General features: G+C 36.6%; 1 protein-coding gene across 4 annotated transcripts in view; it reads right to left on the bottom strand.

Moving 5' to 3' along the window:
• SLC25A12 (solute carrier family 25 member 12) overlaps positions 1-24,136 on the bottom strand; it is a 187,193-nt gene that overhangs the window by 36,268 nt on the left and 126,789 nt on the right. For 3 of the 4 annotated variants that reach the window (XM_027557614.1, XM_027557598.1, XM_027557588.1), the window contains exons 5-9: positions 17,533-17,672; positions 6,679-6,825; positions 4,402-4,540; positions 3,649-3,742; positions 1,964-2,048 (exon numbers count right to left, since the gene is read on the bottom strand). In XM_027557614.1, the coding sequence (XP_027413415.1) occupies positions 1,964-2,048; positions 3,649-3,742; positions 4,402-4,540; positions 6,679-6,825; positions 17,533-17,672 (605 nt within the window). Of the gene's footprint in view, positions 1-1,963; positions 2,049-3,648; positions 3,743-4,401; positions 4,541-6,678; positions 6,826-17,532; positions 17,673-21,158; positions 21,263-24,136 lie in introns of all 4 variants that reach the window. The other variant, XM_027557607.1, reaches the window with a different exon arrangement.

Here is a 24,136-nt window from a genome sequence, read left to right as displayed (position 1 = left end):
TAACAATTATTAAGGACACCCCCCAAGGAAAGCTTTATTCATAGACATATAACAGTAAAAAAAAAACTCCTTTTGAAATGAAATTTTTCGAACGTTAATGTGTACTATAAAATATAAAATTATATTCAATAAGAGCTCTTTAAATATTTTAACACATCTCCAAATTTTAAATAATTTTATTAAATTTTACTATAAATCAATGAATTGGAATAAATCCACCTATTTTTTTTTTAAAGGATCTGAGAACTTATAACAAAAATAAACTTTGAAGGCAGCAAATAAGAGCTTTTTACTACTAAAGAGGCTAAATCTCAGTGGGTTACTGATATATTTTAATTTACAGGAAGCTTTACTATACCCCAGGCAAAGTATTAACATAAAATGTAGATATAAAAGCAATTAGTTTCCATTTTCAATTTACTTACCTGACTATAGCACTATTATAAAAACTTTTAACTAAAATCCTATTTGGTAAATTTCTTAGCAACCTTTAAATTAGATCTTATAATACCTATGAAGTTCCTGATTATTACACAGAGTAAAACTGAACATTCTAATTTGTTTCCGAGGCAGAATCATCATTCCATGGAGCTCAAACAGAAGAAAGTTTTGCTACTGAAACTTCCCACAGTGAACCACACTCAGATACCTTGATGTTTTGCTAGCACATCTAGCTACTCATCAATGTGGTAGCAGCAAAATAGACGCAGCCTTTTCCATGGTATGCCAATGTAGCTTCTCTCTCTCTCTCTCTCCCCTCCTCTCTCATCTCCTGTCTTCTTCCCCTCCAGCCCCCGTCTCCCTTCACCCTCCCCACGTCTCCTAGCCTCATAGTGCATCACAGTCTTCTAAAGAATCATAAGGGAACAGGTCTCATGTCTGTTAGACAAGGACTAGCCCTCCTATAACCTTCATCCCCAGCCCCAAAACTATATGACCACCACTGCAACTGAGGCTTCTTCCAAATGCCTCAGAAATAGGGTTTCAGTTTAAAACAAGATTTTTTAAAAATCTGCTCAATTCCACTCTTCAAGGTAATATCATGGAGTTTAGTTTCCTAACAGAGTATTTTTCAAACCAGAAATAAGGCTGCAATAACTTTATAGGACTCAGAACTTACTGTTTTTATCACTCTTAACATAAACAAAAAACTATATTATCAAAAATGTAATAATAATCAAGGTTTTCTTTCTGGTTCATTATTTACATAGTTTTCCTGTGTTATTGTTGTAATCTATAAGACACTGTAGTGAAAGATTCTCAGTCAAAGATTCATTTCAGTAGAGGAATGTCTTGTATTTTAGAGTCTTCCCTGGTGGCTCAGACGGTAAAGCATCTGTCTACAATGCGGGAGACCCAGGTTCGATCCCTGGGTTGGGAAGATCCCCTGGAGAAGGAAATGGCAATCCACTCCAGTACTATTGCCTGGAAAATCCCATGAACAGAGGAGCCTGGTAGGCTACAGACCATGGGGTCACAAAGAGTTGGACACACAAAGAGTGTTATTGTTGTAATCTATAAGACACTATAGTGAAAGATTCTCAAAGACTGATTTCAGTAGAGGAATGTCTTGTATTTTAAAAACCCTATAAATACCAGTTTGATAATACAAACTGAACTTCACACTAATCTTTAAATATCACTAGACAAATGAACGGAAAAGACTGCTACTCTAGGGGAGGGAAGCTAAGCCCATATGTGTCTACACTCTCATTTTCCTTATCTTAAAAAGCTAAAAGAAGGAAAAAAACAAACAAACAAAAAACACAAACATAAATCTACCTGCCCCATAAGAATACTCTATAAGGGTGGGGGTAACAGTTTTATAAACATAATCTTTGTGCTAAGTAAAGTCTTTCTGTAAATCATGTTTTCATTTCCATAGGTTCAGAAAGTTCAGGCTGTCATGTCCATACTACTTTAGCATTTTTGAAGATGATTCTGTTTATGAGATGCCTCCTACCTGTCTCTGAAGTTCTGCCAGGTTGTAAGGTAAGGCTCCTTCAGCCAGTGGGGCTATTCTCTCAATATCTGCCAAAGTCAAGCGCCTTCAGGCAAAAATATGGGAAAGAAAGAACTGTTAGACACCAACAGACGATACCTCATACTAAGATCACCTTTCTTCAGAAAGAAAAGGGTAAAAAAGAACTATGGTTTAAAAGTAGTATTTCCCTATTCACACAGATAATTTTAGTAAGAGGGGAAAAAAAAAAAACTTCAGACCTTGCTTGCTACACAAAAAGCAAAAGACTCTAAAGAAATAATAGAGAGTACACAAATTAATTACTCTAAAAATAGATTAAAAAAACTAAAGAAATAATTCTTCTCAGAAGCAAAGTATAAACACTGACTGTTCAGTTCGTACACATTGAATATATTTCTTTAGCATACATCTTTAATGCTTAAGTGCAAAGTATCTTGAGAAGGATAAACACAAAAGTGATAGATACTGGTTGCCTTTAAGGGTAGAAGGGAGAAGGGGTGGGAGATATTTTTATAGCGGGCTCTTTAAAACTCTGAGTTTTGAACTGAGTGAATGAACTACTGTTTTAAAATAAGTGTATTCCATGATCCAGGTAGTAGTAGGTCACTTCAGATCCAGTTTTGAGAAGCACTCTTTGCAAGCTTTTATTATCATAAAGGATGTTCAATACCTTTATTACAAATGTAAATTCTAGATGGATGAGGTACGGGCCTGATATTTCATGTCATTCATGTCATTTCATTTCATGTCAATCATCAAAGACTGGCTGGTTTATCCAGTATCAACTCCAGCTTGACAATTTATTATGTAACATGAAGGCAATAAATTATCTATGGTACACTCAACTTCTACTAGTCTTCAGTTCTAGGGTTAAAACCTATTTTTCAGATATGCCTACACTTACATAACTGTTAAAGCTGACTAAGAAAATCTGATCACTTAGTAGATCCTGAGTCCCCTCTCCCGAGGTCCTACTGGATGCCCACGGACAAAGCTTTTTCATCTGGATTTGTGTAAGACTTTACAAATTAAATACTGGGTTTTTTCAGTCTATAAAAGAGACATAAAACATCTAAGCTTAATTATGCTGATAACCATGACAATAATGTCACAGGCATATTTCAAGAAAATGATACCCTCCAACACAAAATGGTATATACTGTTTAGGAAAATGCCCACTCACAATGAGTCAAAAAAAGGTTATAAGATTCCTGAACATGTACTTCAATTTATTTTATAAATTTAAGCAAATATCCACAAATCTCTAAAAATTTCTAACCACCTCTACAGAGTCCAGATTACATCAATTTTTCTGTCCCTCACTTACTTCTCGTTTCCCTCTCCCCCTCCTCTATCATTCTTCCTTCCCCCTTTCCCTCTCACACTCTTCAACAGCCTTTACTCCCTTCATTACCTCTCTGTTTCTTCCCTTCCTTTCTCTTCCCTCCCCTTCTTGCTTTCCCTTTCCCTTTGTCCATTTCCCCCTGCCTTTAGTCTGTCTGCACCTATCTCGTCCTCCTCCCGTTTCTCATATCTGCCCGTGTCTTTTTCTTGAAACTTATATACTGAGCAAACTATTGATTAAATGAACTAAAAGAACACCACTGCTTCACATTAAAGTAACTGTCCTAAAAAGTATCATGAGGAATTACTGGAATAGTTACCCTGTAGCATTATATAAGTCTGAAAGCTGGTACAGGATGTCAATTTCTAGTGGGGTGACTTGTCCATAGCGTATGGCACTCTGGGCAAATTCCTCTGGAAGAAAAAGAAAATGCTTTAAAATCTTCAAAGACTCTTAACATATAACAAACTTCTACCTTAACTATTATCTGAAAGCTAAAAGCATTTTAGTATTATTTTAAAAATCTAAAACTGAATTTCAATATCTAAGTTCAGCTACATAGAAATAATTACAAAAATATGAAAACTGGCAAAAGATAAAATGTTAAGATGATAAAACAGTAAAAGCAGGTAAAGTAATTTCAGAGGTAAAACAATCGCTTTAGGTTCCTCTAACCTCATCTTGTTTATTTGCTTTGGTCTCCAGAGCTACAAGATGAAAGAACTGGCTCTTCTCCAGTCACTTAAAACATCCCACTACAATTCAGCAAAAGGAGTAGCCCTGCCCATCTTTCTGTGGCCACTCTTTCCTCATACAAAGAAGCCGTTGCCACTGACCTGTTTGACAGACTGGGCCACGGTTCTTTTTAAAACTGTCAAAGCCACTTTTCCACTCCTGACCTTGGCATCCCATTAAATCCAACTGGATTTTTGGAGACCATGATGGTCCAAGTGAAATATACACACTTTCTAGATGTGGCTTCACAGTAGTAAACCTAGATCAACCTCACACCCTAGATAAAGAAAAGTGAAAATGCTGAGATTCGCATCAATATGTATTTTAAAAATCTTACCCTTTGTGACTTCAACATCTTTCCTTGTGCCAGCTAGAGTGCTATATATCTTACGAACAAGCTCCATGTTATTCAGTAAGGAGTTAAATGCATTGAAGTATGAGAAGCTAACCTGGTGTGAGATACTTCCTCCGGCTGCCTAGGAAATGACAACACAGAAAGTTAAACAAACAAAAACAAAAGCACATTTATGGACACTGAACTTTCTCAAAGAAGAACCAAAGGAATCTTCATTACTAAAATGATAAACAACCAGTCCATAAACACAAGGACGGTATCATGCTGAAACGCTCAGTGCATTTCAAGCCCTCAGGAAAGTCTATGTAATTTAGGTGTTAAGGAAGAAAGCAACATCTGGAAGTTGGACTTCATGGTTCATCTACCTATAAGGTCAAAAACAACAAATATAATTATCACAGATCAAAACCAATGATTATTTAAACAGGATTTTCAAGACCTTCAACTATGAAACTCCTGCTATTTCTGGATAATCCAAACCTCAACAGACAATAATAAGAAACATTTTTTAAACTTGTTTTTTTTTTTCCACACCTATATACAAAAACCAGTGGTAACTTTAAATTTTAAGACTATTTCACTTTATCAACTTTACTAATCTTTTCTTTTTTAAGCTTCTTGTTATAATTAACATATAGAATGCTCTGTGCTGAGCGCTGAATCTCTGTGACAAAATGTAAAACTACCAAAAAACTCCAAAAAGATGTAGAGAAAATCTAGGGAGGATTTACTTGCTATAAATATGTCTTTAGTGGAACAGTGCTAAAGAGGCTCTCTCATGCCTGGGGAAGAAGGGGGACAGTACAGCCTACCCTACTCTGCAGGGTAGGGGTAACTTCTCCCTCTATCCAACAGTTAGACATAAACTCAAAAGAGAATATTTTTCGTAGCTTGCAAACATTTAATTTCTAAGCCAAGAGTCAGAGGAATCCAGATGATTAAAAACATTCTCTATTAAAAACTCAAATACTTAGGGAAATGACAGTGTGACAACCTTAATCATAAAGATCTATATTAAGGACAGTATAGGTAATGATGGGCATATGTTCCCACCCTCATCCCTCACACACGAGCCTTAGCCCAAATATATGTGATATTTGTATTAGCCTGAATTTGGATACCAGTGATCCAAAAAGCCAGATTCAAATTATTTAACACATGCCTCCAGAAACTGAGATGGCATTTGGTAAACAGGCTATAAAGGTCTATCTAACCCAACTGGAAAAGATTAAACAGGCTCCCTCACCCCAAGGTACTGAGCTCTTCTCTCTAGGATTTTCTTTTCTTCTCTCCTCCCTCTCTCCCTTACTTTCTTTTCTTCCTTCTTTCATTTTTTTGGCTAGGGTACGAGGTGAGGGTAGGGGAGTGGGAGATGGGTGTCAAGGAGGTGAAATGTATAGGAGAAAGTGACATGCTCCATGTTCAAATTCACTGAAGAAAAAGAACAGAAGTTGATCTTTCTACCCTGGTCCAAATCAGGGATAATGATCTTCAGCTGAGACAACAAAAGCGCTCATTGGCTTCCCTCCATTTAAAACAAGCAGCAATCAAAAACTTACACATAAGTACAATACAGGAACAAGAAAACCGGTGAGGACAGTTTCACCATTCTTTGTGAGGAAGTGGATGACATCAGTTTGCTATTGGCCCAGATGCTTACTTTACAGAGTTTAGCAGTTTAAAGAACAAAAAACTGGTCCATGCAGACTGAGTGCACAGGTGAAGGGGCAGAGAGAGGAGTGAGCCACAGAGGCTGACGCCCACATATTTCCTCCGTACCTTCTGCCACAGCCATGGTTATTAAAACAGTGTGGAGGCCAGTGATGATCCCTCTAGCAAACAGCACCCTGCAGGCAACAAAGGAAGGAGCCATCCTTATAGCAAGGCTTTGGGAGCCTGGTGGGATGGAAAGAGGCCAAAGGTGAAGGCAGTAGTGTCTGTGAGAAGTACTGCCCTTGGGAAAAAGTAATTGCACACCCTTGTCTACATACTCCCCTGTTTTCTTTAGGTGGACTCTGTAAATGGAAATAAACAATTTGGAAATATATGAGAGCAAGATTGTGGTGCCGATCTGGGGGAAAACTATTCACTATCACCCCGCCCCCACACACATCTCCCTGACACACATCTGATTACCTCCTACCAACTAAGAGTAAAGTTACAACAGATGAGAGGGAGACATGCCGAGGGATGCAATCCAGGACAATGGTTTCAAAGGTCTGAGGAAATAGAAAGTTGAAGTCATTGCTTTTTACTTACTGAAACTAAGTTCTCCTCCACGAAGGGAGTGAGCATATGAGACCGGATGGTAACCATAATGTCACTGAAATCCAGACCAGAAATCAGGCCACTTTTGCTTTTGTCTTTGAGAGCAAAGGCTTGCCTTGCATGTTCCAACTGTAGTTCCTGGAGGGAGAAGTCAGAAACAGGGCCTCAGGCTGATGGAAGCATACCCCAATGTGTGTTTTAGAAAAGCAGGGACATCCTTCCTGTACATGCATTTACTTTAAAAATGAATAATACACATCTTTGAATGTACAGCAAAACTCTTCATGTCTTTTCAAAAAGCACATTTTCCTGAAAATATACTTACTACATGTTATTCCTCAGGAAGAAAAGTGAGTCACAGAATGTCAATAAAAAGGGAGGTGGGGAGGGGAAAACCTTTGTTTACCTGAAAAGTTTTCATTACTGAAAATAGAGTTATCTTTTCAGTGCTTTAAGTTTTTGCTTTTAAAATATATAGTAACTCTCCTGCTTGAAGAAGTTCTTGTCATCCCAGAGCACTTTCTAGATTACAGGTGGCTCTCCCTATCGGAGGGTTTCATGTCCTTAGATTCAACCAACCACAGCTCAAATTCTAATATGAAAGTTATGAATAACAAATTGCATAAGCACTGTTCATCTATCACTCTATGTGGCTTTGAGTGATACCCACAAACTGTAGAACAATCCAGAAGATCGTGGAACTTTTCAACTATTGGGCAGCCAAACTTTGTAGTAGGTGATATCAATTAAAATTTTTAAAAAAATTTAAAAAGTGGGCTTCCCTGGTGGTCCAGTGGTTAACAATCCACCTGCCAAAATCAGGGTATGCAGGTTTGATACCTGATCCAGGAAGATCCCACATGCTGTGGGGCAACTAAGCCCGTGTGCCATAACTGCTGAGCCCACGCCCCCTAGATACCATGCTCTCCAACACGAGAAGCCCCCGCTCGTTGCAACTAGAGAAAGCCCCTGCACAGCCAAAAATTAATTAAGTAATTAAATTTTTTTAAATGCAAGTAATACCCTAAGGACTACTTAAAAGTCAAAATTAGAGCATTTCTTTCCTAGGACATATGACACAATCCAAATAAATTTGTTATCACAACATCATAATAGTGCTATTAGATGCCATTTTCACACTATTTGCAACTCTGGAAATAATGAAAGTGAGTTGTTCAGCTGTGTCCAACTCTGTGACCCCATGGACTGTAGTGCTCCAGGTCCTCTGTCCATGGAATTCTCCAGGCAAGAATACTAGAGTGGGTTGCCAGTTCCTTTTCCAGGGTATCTTCCCTTTGGATTTCAGTCTGAGCCAGCAGGGAACCCCTTGGAAACAATATTCCTATCTAAATATATAAATATTATTCACAGAAGATATATTAAACATTGCAATTAGCATTATTATTTATTTATAAAAGCCTACAAATCAATGTTGCTTTACCCTTTTCTGACATTTAAAATAGCTTTTGATAGAAGTTTCACCCTTTTACTAATTATATTTTTCTGTATCTCAACAGTGGTTGAAAGACATTAAAATTGGTTTGACTCGTAATTCATTAAACTATACATTTGTTTTATAAAACATACATATAAATATGTCCATAGTTGTATGATATTTAACAATAAAACAAGTTTTTAAGTATTTTCTTAGCAGGTTGATAAGCTAGAAACAAGTTTATCAAATCTACTAAGTCTTTCAATAATCTTAACTTTTAAAAAATTTAATAATATCATCACACATATTTGGATTTTCTTGAAAATACCAACAGAAGCAGGGAAACTAAAAATCAACTGGTAAAAATATATGAAAGATAGAGTACAAAATAAACAACTAGCATGGTTTAACAAGGACTTCCAGGTGGCACTAGTGGTAAAAAAAACCCACCAGCCAATCCTGAAGACTTAGAGATGCGGGTTCGACCCCTGGGTCAGGACAATCCCCTGAAGCAGGAAATGGCAACCCACTACAGTATTCTTGCCTGGAAAATTCCATGGACAGAGGAGCCAGGAGGGTTATAGTCCATGGGGCCACAGTCAGGCACAACTGAGCGACTAAGCACACACATGATTTGACAAAGTAGTTTTCTTTCCCACCCCTCTACTTTTTAAATTCCAACTTATTAAAGTATAATTGACAAATAAAAGTGTAGTATATTTAAAATGCGTACAAAGTTATGATTTGATATATGTATACATTGTGCAAGGACTCCCACCATTGAGTTAACTAACACACCCATCACTTCACATACTTTTTTTTTTGACGAGAACACTTAAGTTCTACTCTTGGAAAATTTCAATTATACAATACAGTATTTTCATCACCATGTTATACATTAGATCTTCAGATTTTATTCATCTTAAAATTTATGCCCTTTTTCCAGCCTCTTCCTATTTCTCCTACCCCCTCCAATCATAATCATCATTCTACTCTATTTCTACATGTACAATGTTTTATTTTTTAAGTGATACCAGGAAGTATTTCGGAGAAGGCAACGGCACCCCACTCCAGTACTCTTGCCTGGAAAACCCTATAGAAGGAGGAGCCTGGTAGGCTGCAGTCCATGGGGTCGCTAGGAGTCGGACACGACTGAGAGACTTCACTTTCACTTTTCACTTTCATGCATTGGAGAAGGAAATGGCAACCCACTCCAGTGTTCTTGCCTGGAGAATCCCAGGGACGGGGGAGCCTGGTGGGCTGCCGTCTATGAGGTCGCACAGAGTCGGACACGACTGAAGCGACTTAGCAGGAGCAGCAGCAGAAGTATTTGTCTTTCTGTGTCTGGCTTATGTCACTTAGTAGAATGCCCTCCAAGTTCAGCCATGCAGTTGCAAATGACAGGATCTCCTTTTCTGTTGTTGTCAAATAGTATTCCATTGCATAAATGTGGAATGAGATGTATGTATGTGTGTGTGTGTGTGTGTGTACACACACGACACATTTTCTTTAACCATTCTTTTGTCAATGGACACTTGTTTCTATACCTTGGCTACTATGATAATGCTGCAATAAACAAGAATATAGATAATCTCTTTGAGATGATGATTTTATTTCCTTTGGATACATACTCAGAAGTAGGATTGCTGGATTACAGTAGCTCTTTTAACTCCTTGAGAAATTCCCGTATTGTTTTCTATGGTGGCTGTACCAGTTTACTTTCCCACCAAGAGTGTACACAGGTTCCCTTTCCTCCACATCCTTGATGATATTTGTCGTGTCTGGTCTTTTTACTAACGGACAATGCAGTAAGTGTGAGGTGATATTTCATTGTGGTTTTGATTCACAATTCCCTGATTACAATGCTGAGCAAGTTTTCATCTATCTGTTGGCAATCTGTATGTCTTCTTTGAAAAAATGTTTATTCTGGTCCCTTGTCCATTTTGTAATTGCATTTGAGGGTGTTTGCTTTGCTCTGCTACTGAGCTGAATGAGTTCCTTGTATTTTTTGGATATGAATTCTTTATCAGATATATAGTTTGAAAATATTTACTCCCATTCCATAGCTTTTTATTTGGTTGTTGGTTTTCTTTGCTGTGCAGCTTTTCAGTTTCATGTAGTCCTACATGTTTATTTTTCCTTTTGTTGCCTTTGCTTATGGTGTCAAATCCAAAAAAATCATTGCCAAGATGGATGTCAAGGAGTTTACTCTCCATGTTTTCTTCCAGGGGTTTAAAGTTTCAGGTTTTACATTCAAGTTTTTAATCCATTTTGAGTTGGCTTTTGTGTATGGTTTAAGATAGTCCCGTTTCCCCAACACCATTTATTAAAGAGACTGATGTTGAAGTTGAAACTCCAATACTTTGGCCACCTGATGCGAAGAGCTGACTCATTTGAAAAGACCCTGATGCTAAGAAAGATTGAGGGCAGGAGAAGGGGACAACAGAGGATGAGATGGTTGGATGGCATCACTGACACAATGGACACGGGTTTGGGTGGACTCCGGGAGTTGGTGATGAACAGGGAGGCCGGGGGTGCTGTTGTTCGTGGGGTCACAAGAGTCGGACACGACTGAGCGACTGAACTGAACTAAACTCTTTCTCCATATATACACGGCTTTATTTCTGGGCTCTTTATTCTGCTCCATTGATCTATGGGTCTGTTTTATGACAACAGCATACTGTTTTGAATGCTATACCTTCACAACATAGTTTGAATTCAGGAAGTGTCATCCCTGCAGCTTTGTTCTTTCTCAAGATAGATTTGGCGATTTGGGTTTTGTTTTTTGTGTGTGTGTGGTTCCAGACAAATTTGAGGATTGTTTTTTTCCATTTCTGTGAAAAACGCTGCTGGAATTTTGACAGGGATTGCACTGAATCCATAAATCGTTTTGAGTATTGTGGATATTTTAACAATATTCTCAATCCATGGACACAAAATCTTTTCATTTATGTCTTCAACGTCTTTCATCAACATCTTATAGTTTCCAGATCTTTCATTTAGTTAAATTTACTCTGGTTTCCTTCTTTTTCATATTATTATGAAACAATCTTCTTAATTTACCTTTTCAATAGTTTGTTGCTGGTGTACAGAAATGCTACTCTGTTTTGCACACTAATTTTATATCTGATAATTTTCCTGAAATTATTTTTAGTTCTAACAGTATTTTCAGTTCAGTTCAGTCGCTCAGTCGTGTCCGACTCTTTGCGACCCCATGAATCGCAGCACAGTATTTTGTGTAAGCATAAAATCTTTAGGGTAGTCTACATACATTATGTCCTCTGCAAGCAAGGACAACTTTAATTTTTCCTTTCCAACCTGGATGCCTTTTATTTCTTTTCCTTGTCTAATTGCTCTGGTTAGGACTTCCATTCCCTTGTTTTTAATTTACATTTTTTAAATTTATTCTTGGCTACACTGGTCTTCATTGCCATGCACGGGCTTTCTCTAGTTGCAGGGAGTGGGGGCCACCCTCGAGTTGCGTCTCTGGGCTTCTCATTGTGGTGCCTTCTCTTGTCATGGAGCACAGCTCTAGAGCATGTCGGTTTCAGTAGTTGTGGGCCTAGTTGCCTGGTGGCATGCGGAATCATCCTGGACCAAGAATCAAACCCATGTCCCCTGCATTGGTAGGCAGATTCTTTACCACTGGATCACCAGCGAAGTCCTTCCATTACCTTTTGAATAACAGTGATAATAGTGGACATCCTTGACTTGTTCCTGATCTTAGAGGAAAAGCTTTCAGCTTTTAACTATTGTGATGTTAGCTGTAGACTTGTCATCTACAGCCTTTACTATGTCAGTATATTCCATCTACATCTGAGCTTTTATCATGAAAGGATCTTGAATTTTGTCAAATGCTTTTTCTGCATCTATACTGAAATGATCATGATTTTTAATCCTTCATTTTGTTAATATGGTCTATCATATTTAATGATTAGCATATGTTGAACCATCCTTACATCTCAGGAGTAAGTTCCACTTGATTATGATCCTTTTGGTCTACTACTGAATTCAGTTTGCTAATATTTTGTTGAGAATATGTCCATCTATCTTTATCAGGATACTGACCTGTTCTTTTCTTTTCTTATAGTGCCCTTATCTGGCTTTGGTATCAGGGTAATACTGATCTTGTACAATGAATTTGGAAGAAGTGCACTCTCCTCTGTTTTTTGGAAGACTTTGAGAAGGATTGGTATTAATTCTTTTTAAAATGTTTGGCAGTATTCATCAGTGAAGCCAAAATCACTGCAGACTGTGACTGCAGCCATGGAATTAAGATGATTGCTCCTTGGAAGAAGAGCTATGACAAACCTAGACAGTATATTAAAAAGCACAGACAACACTTTGCCAACAAAGGTACGTCTAGTCAAAGCTATGGTTTTTCCTGTAGGCATGTACCAATATGAGAGTTGGGCCATAAGGAAGGCTAAGTGCCAAAGAATGAATTATTTCCTCTAGTGGTGTCAGGGGAGACTCTTCAGGGTCCTTTGGACAGCAAGGTGATCAAACCAGTCAACCCTAAAGGAAATCAACCCTGAACATTCACTGGAAGGACTGATGCTAAAGCTGAAGCTCCAATATTTTGGCCACCTGATGTGAAGGGCCAACTCACTGGAAAAGACCATGATTCTGGGAAAGATTGAGGGCAGGGGGAGAAGGTAGCAACAGAGGATGAGATGGTTGTATTGCATCATCAGCTCAATAGACATGAATCTGAGCAAACTCCGGGAGATGGTGAAGGACAGAGAAGCCTGGTGTGTTGCAGTCCATGGGGTCACAAAGAGTCGAACACAACTGAGCAACTGAACAACAGTGAAGCCATCTGGTCCTGGACTTTTCTTTATTGAGAGGTTTTTATTTACTAATTCAATCTCTTTGTTAGTAACTGGTCTGTTTAGATTTTCCATTTCTTCATGAAATGGAGGTAGGTTGTATGTTTCTAGGAATTTATCCATTTCTTCTAGATTATCTCATTTGTTGGTGTATAACTGTTTATAGTAGTTTCTTATGATCTTTATCAGTTGTAATCAGTCTCCTCTTTCTGATTTTATTTGAGTCTTCTTTTTTTCTTAGTGTAGCTAAATGTTTGTGAATTTTGCTTTTTTAAAAAACCCATTTTTGGTTTCATTGATCTTTCCTATTGTCTTTCTAGTCTCTATTTCATTTATTTCTGCTTTGATCTTTGTTAATTCCTTCTGACTTTGAGCTTATTCTCTTTCTAGCTCCTTGAAGTACAAAGGTAGACTGAGATTTTTTTTTTTTGGTAACGTAGGTGTTTATCATTATAACCTTCCCTCTTAGAACTGCTTTTATTAAGCACCAAAGAATGAATGCTTTGCTTTGCTGTGTTTCCATTTTCATTTGTCTCAAGATATTTTTTTACTTTCCTTTTGATTTCATCTATGAACCATTATTTAGGAGCATGTTGTTCAATCTCCAATTTGTAAATATTTTCCTCTTCTACTTTAGTCCTTCTCCCTAACCCACTTCATATTTTTATCACCTCAGTTCCAACCACATCATCCTTCAAATGAAGCAGGCATTTTAAACCTCTATTTCAGCCTTAAATTATGGTTGAAAGCACTCCCCAAGGAAAGTATATTCCTGAGCAGCATCAGGAGCAAACACACATCTACTCCATCTTATACAGGCTTTCTCTTCCTCACTCCTGCTTATTTTCCCCCCGATTTATGCCTTTGTTATATCTTTGTCTTCTCCATGCATGCATCTTAACCTCTCAGAAATATCCAGTGGCAACTATGGGCATGATTAAGCCTTATTAATGACAGTACTGAAGAAAATGTGCACCTTTATGTTAAAGACAAAGCAGAATCCTCATTGCAAGACTAATGTCAGAAGAATAGATTTTCTATTTTCTATCAGGTCAACAGTTGAAGGACTCTTTTGTATCTTTTAAAGATATATGTATTTGAAGTATCACATATGTAGCTATAGATTAAATGGAATTGGCTTCTAAATTCTCAAGTAGGGAACAGAGTAGAAAGTATAGGTAAAAATAAATAAATAAATAACTGGTCAATATATAATTGTTGAAGCTGGTTGATGGGTACATGGTTTGTTTTTTAATATAGACATCTTTCAAAATAAAAAGTTAAAAAAATTAAAATTAAGGCCTTCAAAAAGAAGCAACTAAAGGAAAAAAGTTCTGCACATAAGCTCTTCATTTATGTAGTATAATCAAAACATCTGGGTAGAATAGATAATGTGATCACCCTAATGAAAAAAAAAAAAAAAAACTACTCCAGATTTATAAAAGATAAAATAAAGATATTCTAAAGAGATAAAAATATTCTAATAAATAAAAGAAAATAAATCTGCTTCTAGATTGAAAGGGCAGGAAAAGAAACTGAGGGAAAGGGTAAATAAAGGAAGTTATACTAAAGCTAAAGATCTTGTGTTCTTAGAAATGCATCTCATCTCACCTATCTATGAGATAAAAATAGCAGAGCTTCAGAAATACTGTGGCTTTGAATGAGACTGAATTCATACATTTAGCTCTTTTAAAACTCTATTCCTCACCAAAAATCACAGTAAAGAACGAAAAACAAAACAGAAGCTCAAAGACAAAGAGAACAAAAAAAGAAGACAGCAACTACATTTTTAAGTTTAGAGTGCAAAGAGGCAAATGATAACTGGCTTAGAAGGCCCAAGAAAACTAGAAAAGCAAAGAAAGCAATCCAATGTACATAACAGAATCTGCCAAAGACTCATGCATTGGGTGCACCAGTACCCCTAGAGTGATGGTGAAGGTGGCACTGAGAATAGGAAGCTTGGATGGAAGTTCATTTATAAAGCAGTTAGTTGCCTGCCATACTCCACCAGAGCCAGGGCTCTGGCCCTTTCCCAACCCTGGCAGACAATGAGGTGAGTTTTAACAGAGGATCTCTGGACTAAGAGAGACAAGGCACAAATGAAAGGAGGAAAATAAACGAAAGCCCACTTCCACTGGAGGAGGAACGGGCAACCCACTCCAGTATTCTTATCTGGATCATGAACAGAGGAGTTTGGCAGGCTACAGTCCATAAGGCTGCAAAAAGTCAGACATGACTGAGCACACATACTATCTCCACACTGAATACTGAGACCTGTAACCCTCCTGTCTTACTCAGCAACCAGAATGTCAAAACCCAGGTCTAAGACTTCAATGGGAAGCCAAACGATTATTCTGATTCCCCTGTCCAAAATAAAAGACCTGAACTAGAGGGACCCCAATAAGACCACCCACCCAGAGAACTTTACAGTAAGGTACATGAACCCAAAGCTCCCAATAAGCGTCAATCCCAATTTTAGTATGAGCAGAGGACCCAGAATCATCAGACTTGGAAGAAGAGCTACTAACATGAAAAACAGATCCAAACAAAAAGAAATAAAGTAACTTGAAGGAAAAAGGCAGATTGCAAGAAGAAGAAAATTTAAAAACAAAACACCTGTCTATAATATTTTTGGAGAAGTGAGAGAAAATAGTACATTCATGAAAGAAGAACAGTATAGTATTTTAAAAGGAATATTAGGAAACCAAAAAGAACTCCTGAAAGTTAGAAATATAATAAAAACAACTTAATAGAAGATTCAGGAGAGAAAAGAGAACTAAAGGATCATACAGTTATTATATTTAGTAGTTCAAGACAAGAAAAAAAATAGACTATTTTTCAAGAATTGAAGTACACAAGCTTTCAAATTAAAAGAGCCCCTGAATGTCCAACACAATGAATAAAAATAAACTCACATCAAGGTACATCATCATGAAATTTCAAAACACTGAAAATAAAAAAATCTTAAAACCCTCTAGAGTGGGGGGAAACAAAATGTCAAAAGAGAACCAAAAATTAGAATGGTAATTAACTGCTCAGTGGCAACACTGGATGTTAGAAGGAAAAAAAAAGAGATTTATCTTCAAATTAGGTAGAAAATAAATTCCTACTAAAATTCTATACCCGGCCAAACTAAATGTAATGATAGAGCAGAGGTTTTCAGATACAAAAAGTCTCACAAAAGAATTATTTTACTTTCCTTAGGAAGCCCTTGCAGTAAGTAAGTAAAAAGAAGGGAAAAAAATCATAGCAAATGAAGAGATGAAATCCAGCAAATGGAAGGTTCAACATAACAGAAAGGCAAATGGACTCCCCAGCATGAAGGTGAAGGGAGATCACAAGCTGATAGCTATGTAATAAGTACAAAGTCAGGTATCAGAAAGTTCCAGAAAAGTGGTGCAGGGGGTGTGGAAAACTGTCTGGTAGTTCCTCAAAAAGTTAAAATTATCATATGATCCAATAATCCCACACCTTAAAGATATAGTCAAAAGATTCGAAAACAGGTATTCAAATACATGTACACCAATGTTCACAGCAGCGCTATTTGTAACAGCCGAAAGGCGAGAACCCAAGTAAGTGCCCATCGACTAATGAACAGATAGGCAAGATACGATATACCCACACAGTGGAATATTATTCAGCCACAAAAAGAATGAAGTATTAATATCCGCTACACATTGGTAATCCTTGAAAACACTATGCTAAGATAAAGCCAGACACAAGAATTCACGTTGTATAATTCCATTTATATGAAATATCCAGAATAAGTAACTCCATAGAGACAGAAAGTAAACTGGTGGCTTCACGAGCTAAGGAGAGGCAAGAATGGAGTGTGACTGCTTCTTCGGTACAGGGTTTTCTTCTGGCGTAATGAAAAGGTTTTGGAATTAGAGCTGGTGAATGTACTAAATGCCACTAAACTGTGCACTTTCACATGGCTAATTTAATGTTAAGTGAATTTTACCTCAAATTTTTTTTTAAAAAGAAAGCTCCTGGATTGCTCCAAGAGAACAAAACTGATCAAACACTTGCTCTGTTTTAAACATATTAAAAATGAGGGTTTAATAACTGAGGCAGAGTCTGAGAATGAATTAGCATTAACACACAGAAAATGAACCAATAAAAATTAGAGTCTCTAAGAAAAGTGATCATTTTAGTCATGCACGGTGTTGACAAAATTGTGGTGATTCAAATGTGATAATCTAAGCAGAATCATGACATAATGATATGGAGGGCGGGGACAGAAAGTGTCCGAGAGGGAAAGGTGAAAGAGCTAGTTGCCAATCTTCAGGTGTTCAAATTAAATTTTAAAAATATCTAAGAGTGAAAAATTAAAAATTGCAGTATCAGCACTTCAAAACATTTAAATAATGTTTATTATTTAGAGCTATGAAAGTAAACACTGAAGGAAAGAAACAATTATAAGAATTTAAATAAGTTGCCTCTGGGAGTGGGAAATGAAAAATGAGGTTAAAATTCCACAGAGAATTGCCATTTCTTGGTAATAAACCTAATAAAAGTAAAAGGAAGGAGACGGAATGTTATATATTTACACTGGTTATGAAAAACTAAGCTCACCTGAAGAAACTGTGTGAATTCTGTGTAGTTAAGGTGCTTCTTCCGATTATGCCCAAAATGTAGCCGGATAAATTCACAGTCCCAATTAAAAGGGATATGATGATGAATAGTAGTCTGTCCAAAAATTTCTTTGACATTTTCTTGAAAAGGAAAATAAAAATAAATGAATTATATCTGGAATAAGTAGTTTAGTCCACTGCAATGTTCCTACAGAAAGAAATTAAGAGAAATTTTAAAAGTCAATATTATCTGCTTCTATTAAGATTAGCTGCAAAATTTTTTGTGCCCAGAAACCCATGCACAGGAACACAATTGATACAAAATATAATTTTACAGTTAAGATTGTGTACCATTACATATAAGGCCATGAGATTCTTAATTTCTCTTGATTTAATTTTAATTAGTTAGTGATTTATATCTTGCACTATAAATGGCTGCTACTTTGCATTCCAGTATAAAATCAATAGTGTTTTCCCGGTTCCTCAAGGAGTCGAATTAAGCCCTTTATCAGAAGCATGAATACCTAAATTACGGTATAATGCAATATTTGTCATACTAAGTATGGCTTGATTGAGGCTTGATTATTACATTCACACTAGCCTGAATATATCTATTGAAGATAGGTATAAGAAATACTACCCAAAGCATATCATTAGCTCAGCAGCAAGCACCTTATTAAAAGCTTCTGATATTGTCAAAAATATGGTCTTGACACAAAGCTTCAAAATCCCCGTAAAAACCATGATTATTAGTCTCAGCTATTAAAATATTTTAAGATAAGTGAAATTAGTGATTCACTTTTAAATAAAGAAGGACTAAACACAGTATACTAACTTTTAGATAGGAACCAGTCACACCATGTAATATACAACCAAAACCCTCTGACAGCTTGTCTTCATGCACTGACAATGGCATTCACTTTCTTACAGAGTTCTACACTTACTAGAAAAGTCAATTCACAAATGACTGGTACTTTAACAAGCATAGACTGGATAGACTAATTTAGAAGCTCATGCCAAAAAAAAAAAAAAAAAAATCATTAACAAAGTTAAGAAAGCAGGAAGCCTCTTTTACTGATGTCTTAAGAACAAAATTATTTTCAAATTTAAGCCAATTATATTAGTGAAAGGGTTTTACTATCTATAGCTATCAATTATATTAAGAATTAGTAAATATAAGCTTAATGTTTTATAATCTCCAACTACGCTATTTTATCTAATTTCTGAAAATTCTCTAAACAGATATAAATCTCACATTGTAAATGGTTTAATGGATTCCCTTTAGCTTTAACATACTTTTTCTTGATAAAAGCATTGCTATGGTGGGGAAGTAGGGGAAGTGTAAGAATCCTGAACTGGAAATCCTACCAGTCTGGACTCAACACGACAGCTCTGAATAGGTCACAGCGATCGGTCAGTTGGAAGGCGGCATTGGATGTCACTGGGGAGATGGGATTCTCATCTTTTCTTTCAAATGGAATGTAGCATCTATTTCTGGCCTAAATAGCAACAGTATTTCAGAGTTTTCAAATCATGTCAATTATTTTCATCTTCCATAAACACAAATCAAAGATGTGAGCTTCAGTTTCTGAAAGCAAAGAATTAATGCACTAGCAAGTTATGGGATTCTAAGCAACACAGAGGATTACCCTCAACTCTATGTGAGACTTCAACAAGTTGTCAAATATATTAAAGTTTACAAAATTATTAAAATAACAAGGATGGCAGAAAACTCTTTTGAGCTAAAAATATTAAGGCAGTTTAGCAAAGATTTTTTTTTTTAGGATTCTCCTACCTGCTTCTCTTTCCAAATTAATTGGTTTTCTTATTTTAAGTATTAAACTAAGGGAATAGGAAGAAATTGATGGAAAACATATTAGGATAACTTAATTACATTAAGAGAAATTATTAAAAGGAATAAGTTATTTTATAACCTTTATTTAAAGGTCACAACTCTCAAAACTCAAGTGCTTGATAAGAAATATACTTACTGCTACCTAAGTAAGTTTTATACAATAGCAGAATAAAACTGAATTCCCTTTGTATGACTGGAAAATACCAGAATCTCATGTGAAACTATATCAAATAAAACCAGACTCAAAATCTTTCAAACTTATGAAAATTTAATGAACCATAAAAATTTCTTTTTCTATCACAAAAAGGACATTTATAAACCAAAATTACAATGTGTAATTTACATTCAGAAAAAAATAGCACTATAATAAAAACTTTTAACTAAAATCCTATTTAGTAAACTTCTTAGCAACCTTTAAATAAGATCTTACAGTACCTTTGAAACAATTAAGCTGATGGCTTAAATTACTCATATTAATTCTCCAAATATAGAAGTGTCATTTTCCATGAATATTTGTTTAAACATTTCCCACTTTTCCCAAAGTGGTCAGTTGACAGTTTTGTACATGGTTTTATTATGACCATTATTATGTGCTATGGTTTATTAACTATGCCCAGACACTTTTAATTATTTTAGCCATGTCACAGGTTGCAAACTTTCAAACCTACTCTGGCATCTCTTGATGTATGCCACTTCCTTTCTGTTATTATTTCCACTGCTGCTGCTGCTGCTAAGTCGCTTCAGTCGTGTCTGACTCTGTGCGACCCCATGGACTACAGCCTACCAGGCTTCTCCGTCCATGGGATTCTCCAGGCAAGAGTACTGGAGTGGGGTGCCATTTCCTTCTCCACTGTTTCCACTACCAACTCCCTAAGGCTAAATCAGGAAGCTTAGAGAAATAATTAGTACAACTACTGTTTTAAAGTCAAATTCATAATTACCACTTTACTTTTACCAGGATATGCTTATCAAAAAAAAAAAAAGTTATACAAAAGCTCCAGAACTGGAGAGCTTAATACTGAGGCAATAGCCCAAAGCACTAATGACCTCCTCTTATGCAGTTTTATCAGGCTCTGTATGACATGAAAGGGGGCACCAATAATCTCAAAAACACCCAATGTATCCAACTGAAACTACATAGTAAGTTTCTCCCCAGAGAGAATCCCGTCTTTCCAGTGGCAAACAAAGGTCTTTAGCTCTCTAAGCAGTGCTATTTCAGTGGCCACAGTTCTGGCTTGGATGAAAGCGGTAAGAGAGTCACAACTTATTGGCAACAGGATCATGATCGAGTGTTTTATATCAGGTTGGCATTGCTAAGGGAAATAGGAATCCATTTGTTTTCTGACATACAGAAAACAAAAGACCACTTTTTCACTTCCTGCGGAGCATGGGCTTATAAAAGAGATGGTTTATAATTCCTTTGAAATGGGAAACAGGGTCAAATATAAAAGTAGCCTATCATGTTCTCTTTGCTTAAAGGAGAGGAGCACAATGATTTGTCAGGAGGGCAGGTAAATGGTGACAACTGTGATTAAGTAAAAATGTTCACAGACCTATAACATTAGTCAATTTAGCTGTATCAGTCACTTATGATGATTGGACTAAATGAAATACACTGAAGCATATATATTAGGTAAATATGTCTTAACAGAGGTTTTAATTTCCCCAGCAGCCCACACTGCGTCTCCCCATCTTATCCACCCTCATCCCTCCCCTGGTCCTTATGGGAGCTTCCTACTGGTCTTGTTCACCTTTCTGCAGTACAAAATTACCTCTGACCGGGGCTGGCACTCTTCTCCAAGACTGCCACCATGCCTGTTCCATGAATGAGCCTGGAAGGAGCTGCTGTACCAACGGTGTGGCCAGAGAACTCCTCCTGTAGGTATACAAGCCATCAGCCCTGTGACACAGCCCACCTACCATCAGCCCAACGACATCCTGATTCCAAGGATTCCAGCCCAGCAGGAACCACTGCTTCCAGCTTATAGGCTTGAGAGCAAACATTTTTATTGTCAGAGGGGAAAAAAGAGAGTCCTCAACAGCTGAGTTTCACCTGCACAGTTCTTAAAGTGAAGTCAGAGAGGCTTTTAAAAGGACTCCCACCATGAACAATGAATATCCTTGTGTATAACTGAACAAAAACAATGGCAAGACTTGTGGAAGAGTTTCTCAGAGAAGGAAAACTTGAGGGGAAAGAAGAGGAACAACTAAGAGACTGAAAAAGAAAACAAAGGAAAACAAACAACAACAATAAAAAGATCAACAACAGGAGCTTGTAGAAGTCCCAGCCAACACAGCATGTCAAGCCAGACTTCTAAGTCCTACTTCAGGTGGCTTGTTAATTTCTGGGGTGACCTTCTCTGTTTTACTGAGGGAGAAGTATTTCTATTAACCCTTTTACCTACCTCCAAAAGGGACTACTGTACAATCAGTCCACACAGTAGTCCTGCTGCCAAATATATGTAAAGGTCCATTTCTCAGGAAAAATGAGTTTACATTTAAAGAGCATCTATTACTATAGAAGGTAGATGCTTCAACAATCTATCACCAAATGGCATAAAAACAAGTGATACCATGTCCTTTTTTTACCTCAAACTCTAAGCTACTCTAGCAGTCTGGAGTATTAATGTGACCTTCTCTGTAATATCTGAGTCTCAAAAATTCTTACTGATTTAATTTGAACACCCAAGTGAAGCTCTCATTCTTACCAAGTTAAACGAGGTATTTATTACAATTAGGATTTCATATTATACCATGTCTATAGCTTTGTTCCCACTGACAGAGGATACGACATTTTTCATATCTAGACTTCCATCTCCTAAACCTTTTAACCATAGCAGCAGTCATGCCTGAAACACTCCAATCTGATTATTATGCCCTTTATGGAAAAAGAGTATTTTAGAGGCACAAATGGAACACGTATTTATTTGCTATACATATTGGTGGTCAAACAGCATAAAATTAAAAGGAAACCCTACTTCTTGAGAGTTCTACAGTCAGGGGATGAAGATATGCCCCTGGAAAAGTTTCCTTGTAACAGTTCCCATTCCTAGGCAAACACTTTTAGAACACAATATTGATGAGATTTTTAATAGGAAATTTAGAATACATAACATGTTTTATATTCATTTATTAGTTAATAGGTAAGAGTATTGTTGGGTTTTTTAGAATCCTTGTTAGAGCAATAGGTTTCTTTTTTTTTTTTTTTTTAACTTAGGACAAAGGTATGGCAACTATTGACAACACAGTGTAGAAGCGCTGGTTATCTTGGTTACCTCAATCCAATGCTATCGAGCACACACCCAGTACGCTAGTGGATGACAGTGACAGCAAGGCAAGTTTACACTATATCTAGCACACACCAGTCATGCAATGGCCCGTAGAAGGCTCATGCCACCAGGCAGAAACAGATATACAAGCCATTAAGTAATCATCCACAGCATGCATTAGAGGTTTCACTGAAAGAACACCAAAGAAACAACTAATGATGTTATTCATTCTTTTAAAAACTTCAGAACCCTCTCCTGAGCTTGTGCATCCTGAAATGGATTATCAACATCTTGATCTAAGTCCTCTCCCCTACAGCAAAGGCATCTTTAAAAAAAACACTTGCCCAGCATTCAAGTAAATGTTTTTCAGTACTGCTATATATATAAATACTTGCAAAGATGTATACAATTTAAGTACACAATTTGATGTGTATAAAAGCCATATCTAAAAAAACAAAAGCATAGATGAGAACAATATATATAGATGTACACATAAATCATCAGAGTCCATGAGATACAGATAATACTGATGGCATAATAGTTTTTCCCTATTCCATTATATTTTGCATCCAATATTCTCTCCTGGCTTTCTCTCCTGATGTGCACAAGAAAAAACTATACTTTAAATAAGCTCCAAACTAGAAAACATAAGTCCATCAGGTGAAAAGGACTGAGTTAGAATGGATCTAAATTTTCTTTCTACCTAAACATACATTTGTAAAGATATAAGCATAATTCTCTTTATTAAGTGAGTGTAAACATGAAAACTGACCTTTATCACAGATCCAAAATTCTATTAAAATTAACTCCAGGTTAATTATTTCCTTATGCTGAAATTCTGTAGTTGAATACAGCCTGAAATGAGTGGGCCTTAGAAATCTTGTTAAATGGCATTTGTAACGGTTTCAGTGCTTTCTTCTCTCCTTCCTTATGATTATTTTCATTATGGTTAAGAAGGTTTGTCTAAAAATGAATCCTCAACATTAGGGAAGAGAATGGTCCAGGTCCCCAGGATTTAGGTGAACACCATCAAGAGAACCATCCAGTTGGCCAGGGATCACAGGAACAACATCAAAAGGGAGTTCAAATTCATCTTATTCTGTAAGAATTTTCCCAACTCTAATATGGAGCAGTAGACTGAAGGATCTGGAGGAATTACATGTTCCGTTTACACCAGGTGCTATAAAAACTAAGACTGATACATTTTGCTTTTAATTCTATTTGCATTTTCTTGAAGTCTTAACTCATAAATCAGTATGAGGGGAAAAACAAAAGATCTATAAAATGCTAAAGCTGGAGTCTAATAACTATAAGCTTTCATTTGCATGAAATAATATGGTGTGTATAAACCATTCAGCTACTTCCTACACATTTTAATCCACTAATCAACAATGGCATGAGTCTCTATTGTTAGTCTGTTGAATAAACTGACTTGACTGACTTATTTTTTTAAAATAGAAATTGGAAAAGGCAATCAAAGA

This window comes from Bos indicus x Bos taurus, chromosome 2 (genome assembly GCF_003369695.1).
Source record: "Bos indicus x Bos taurus breed Angus x Brahman F1 hybrid chromosome 2, Bos_hybrid_MaternalHap_v2.0, whole genome shotgun sequence".
Taxonomy (NCBI): Eukaryota; Metazoa; Chordata; class Mammalia; order Artiodactyla; family Bovidae; genus Bos; species Bos indicus x Bos taurus.
Note: the sequence above shows the minus strand (reverse complement) of the source record. Positions and strands in the feature narration are given on the sequence as shown.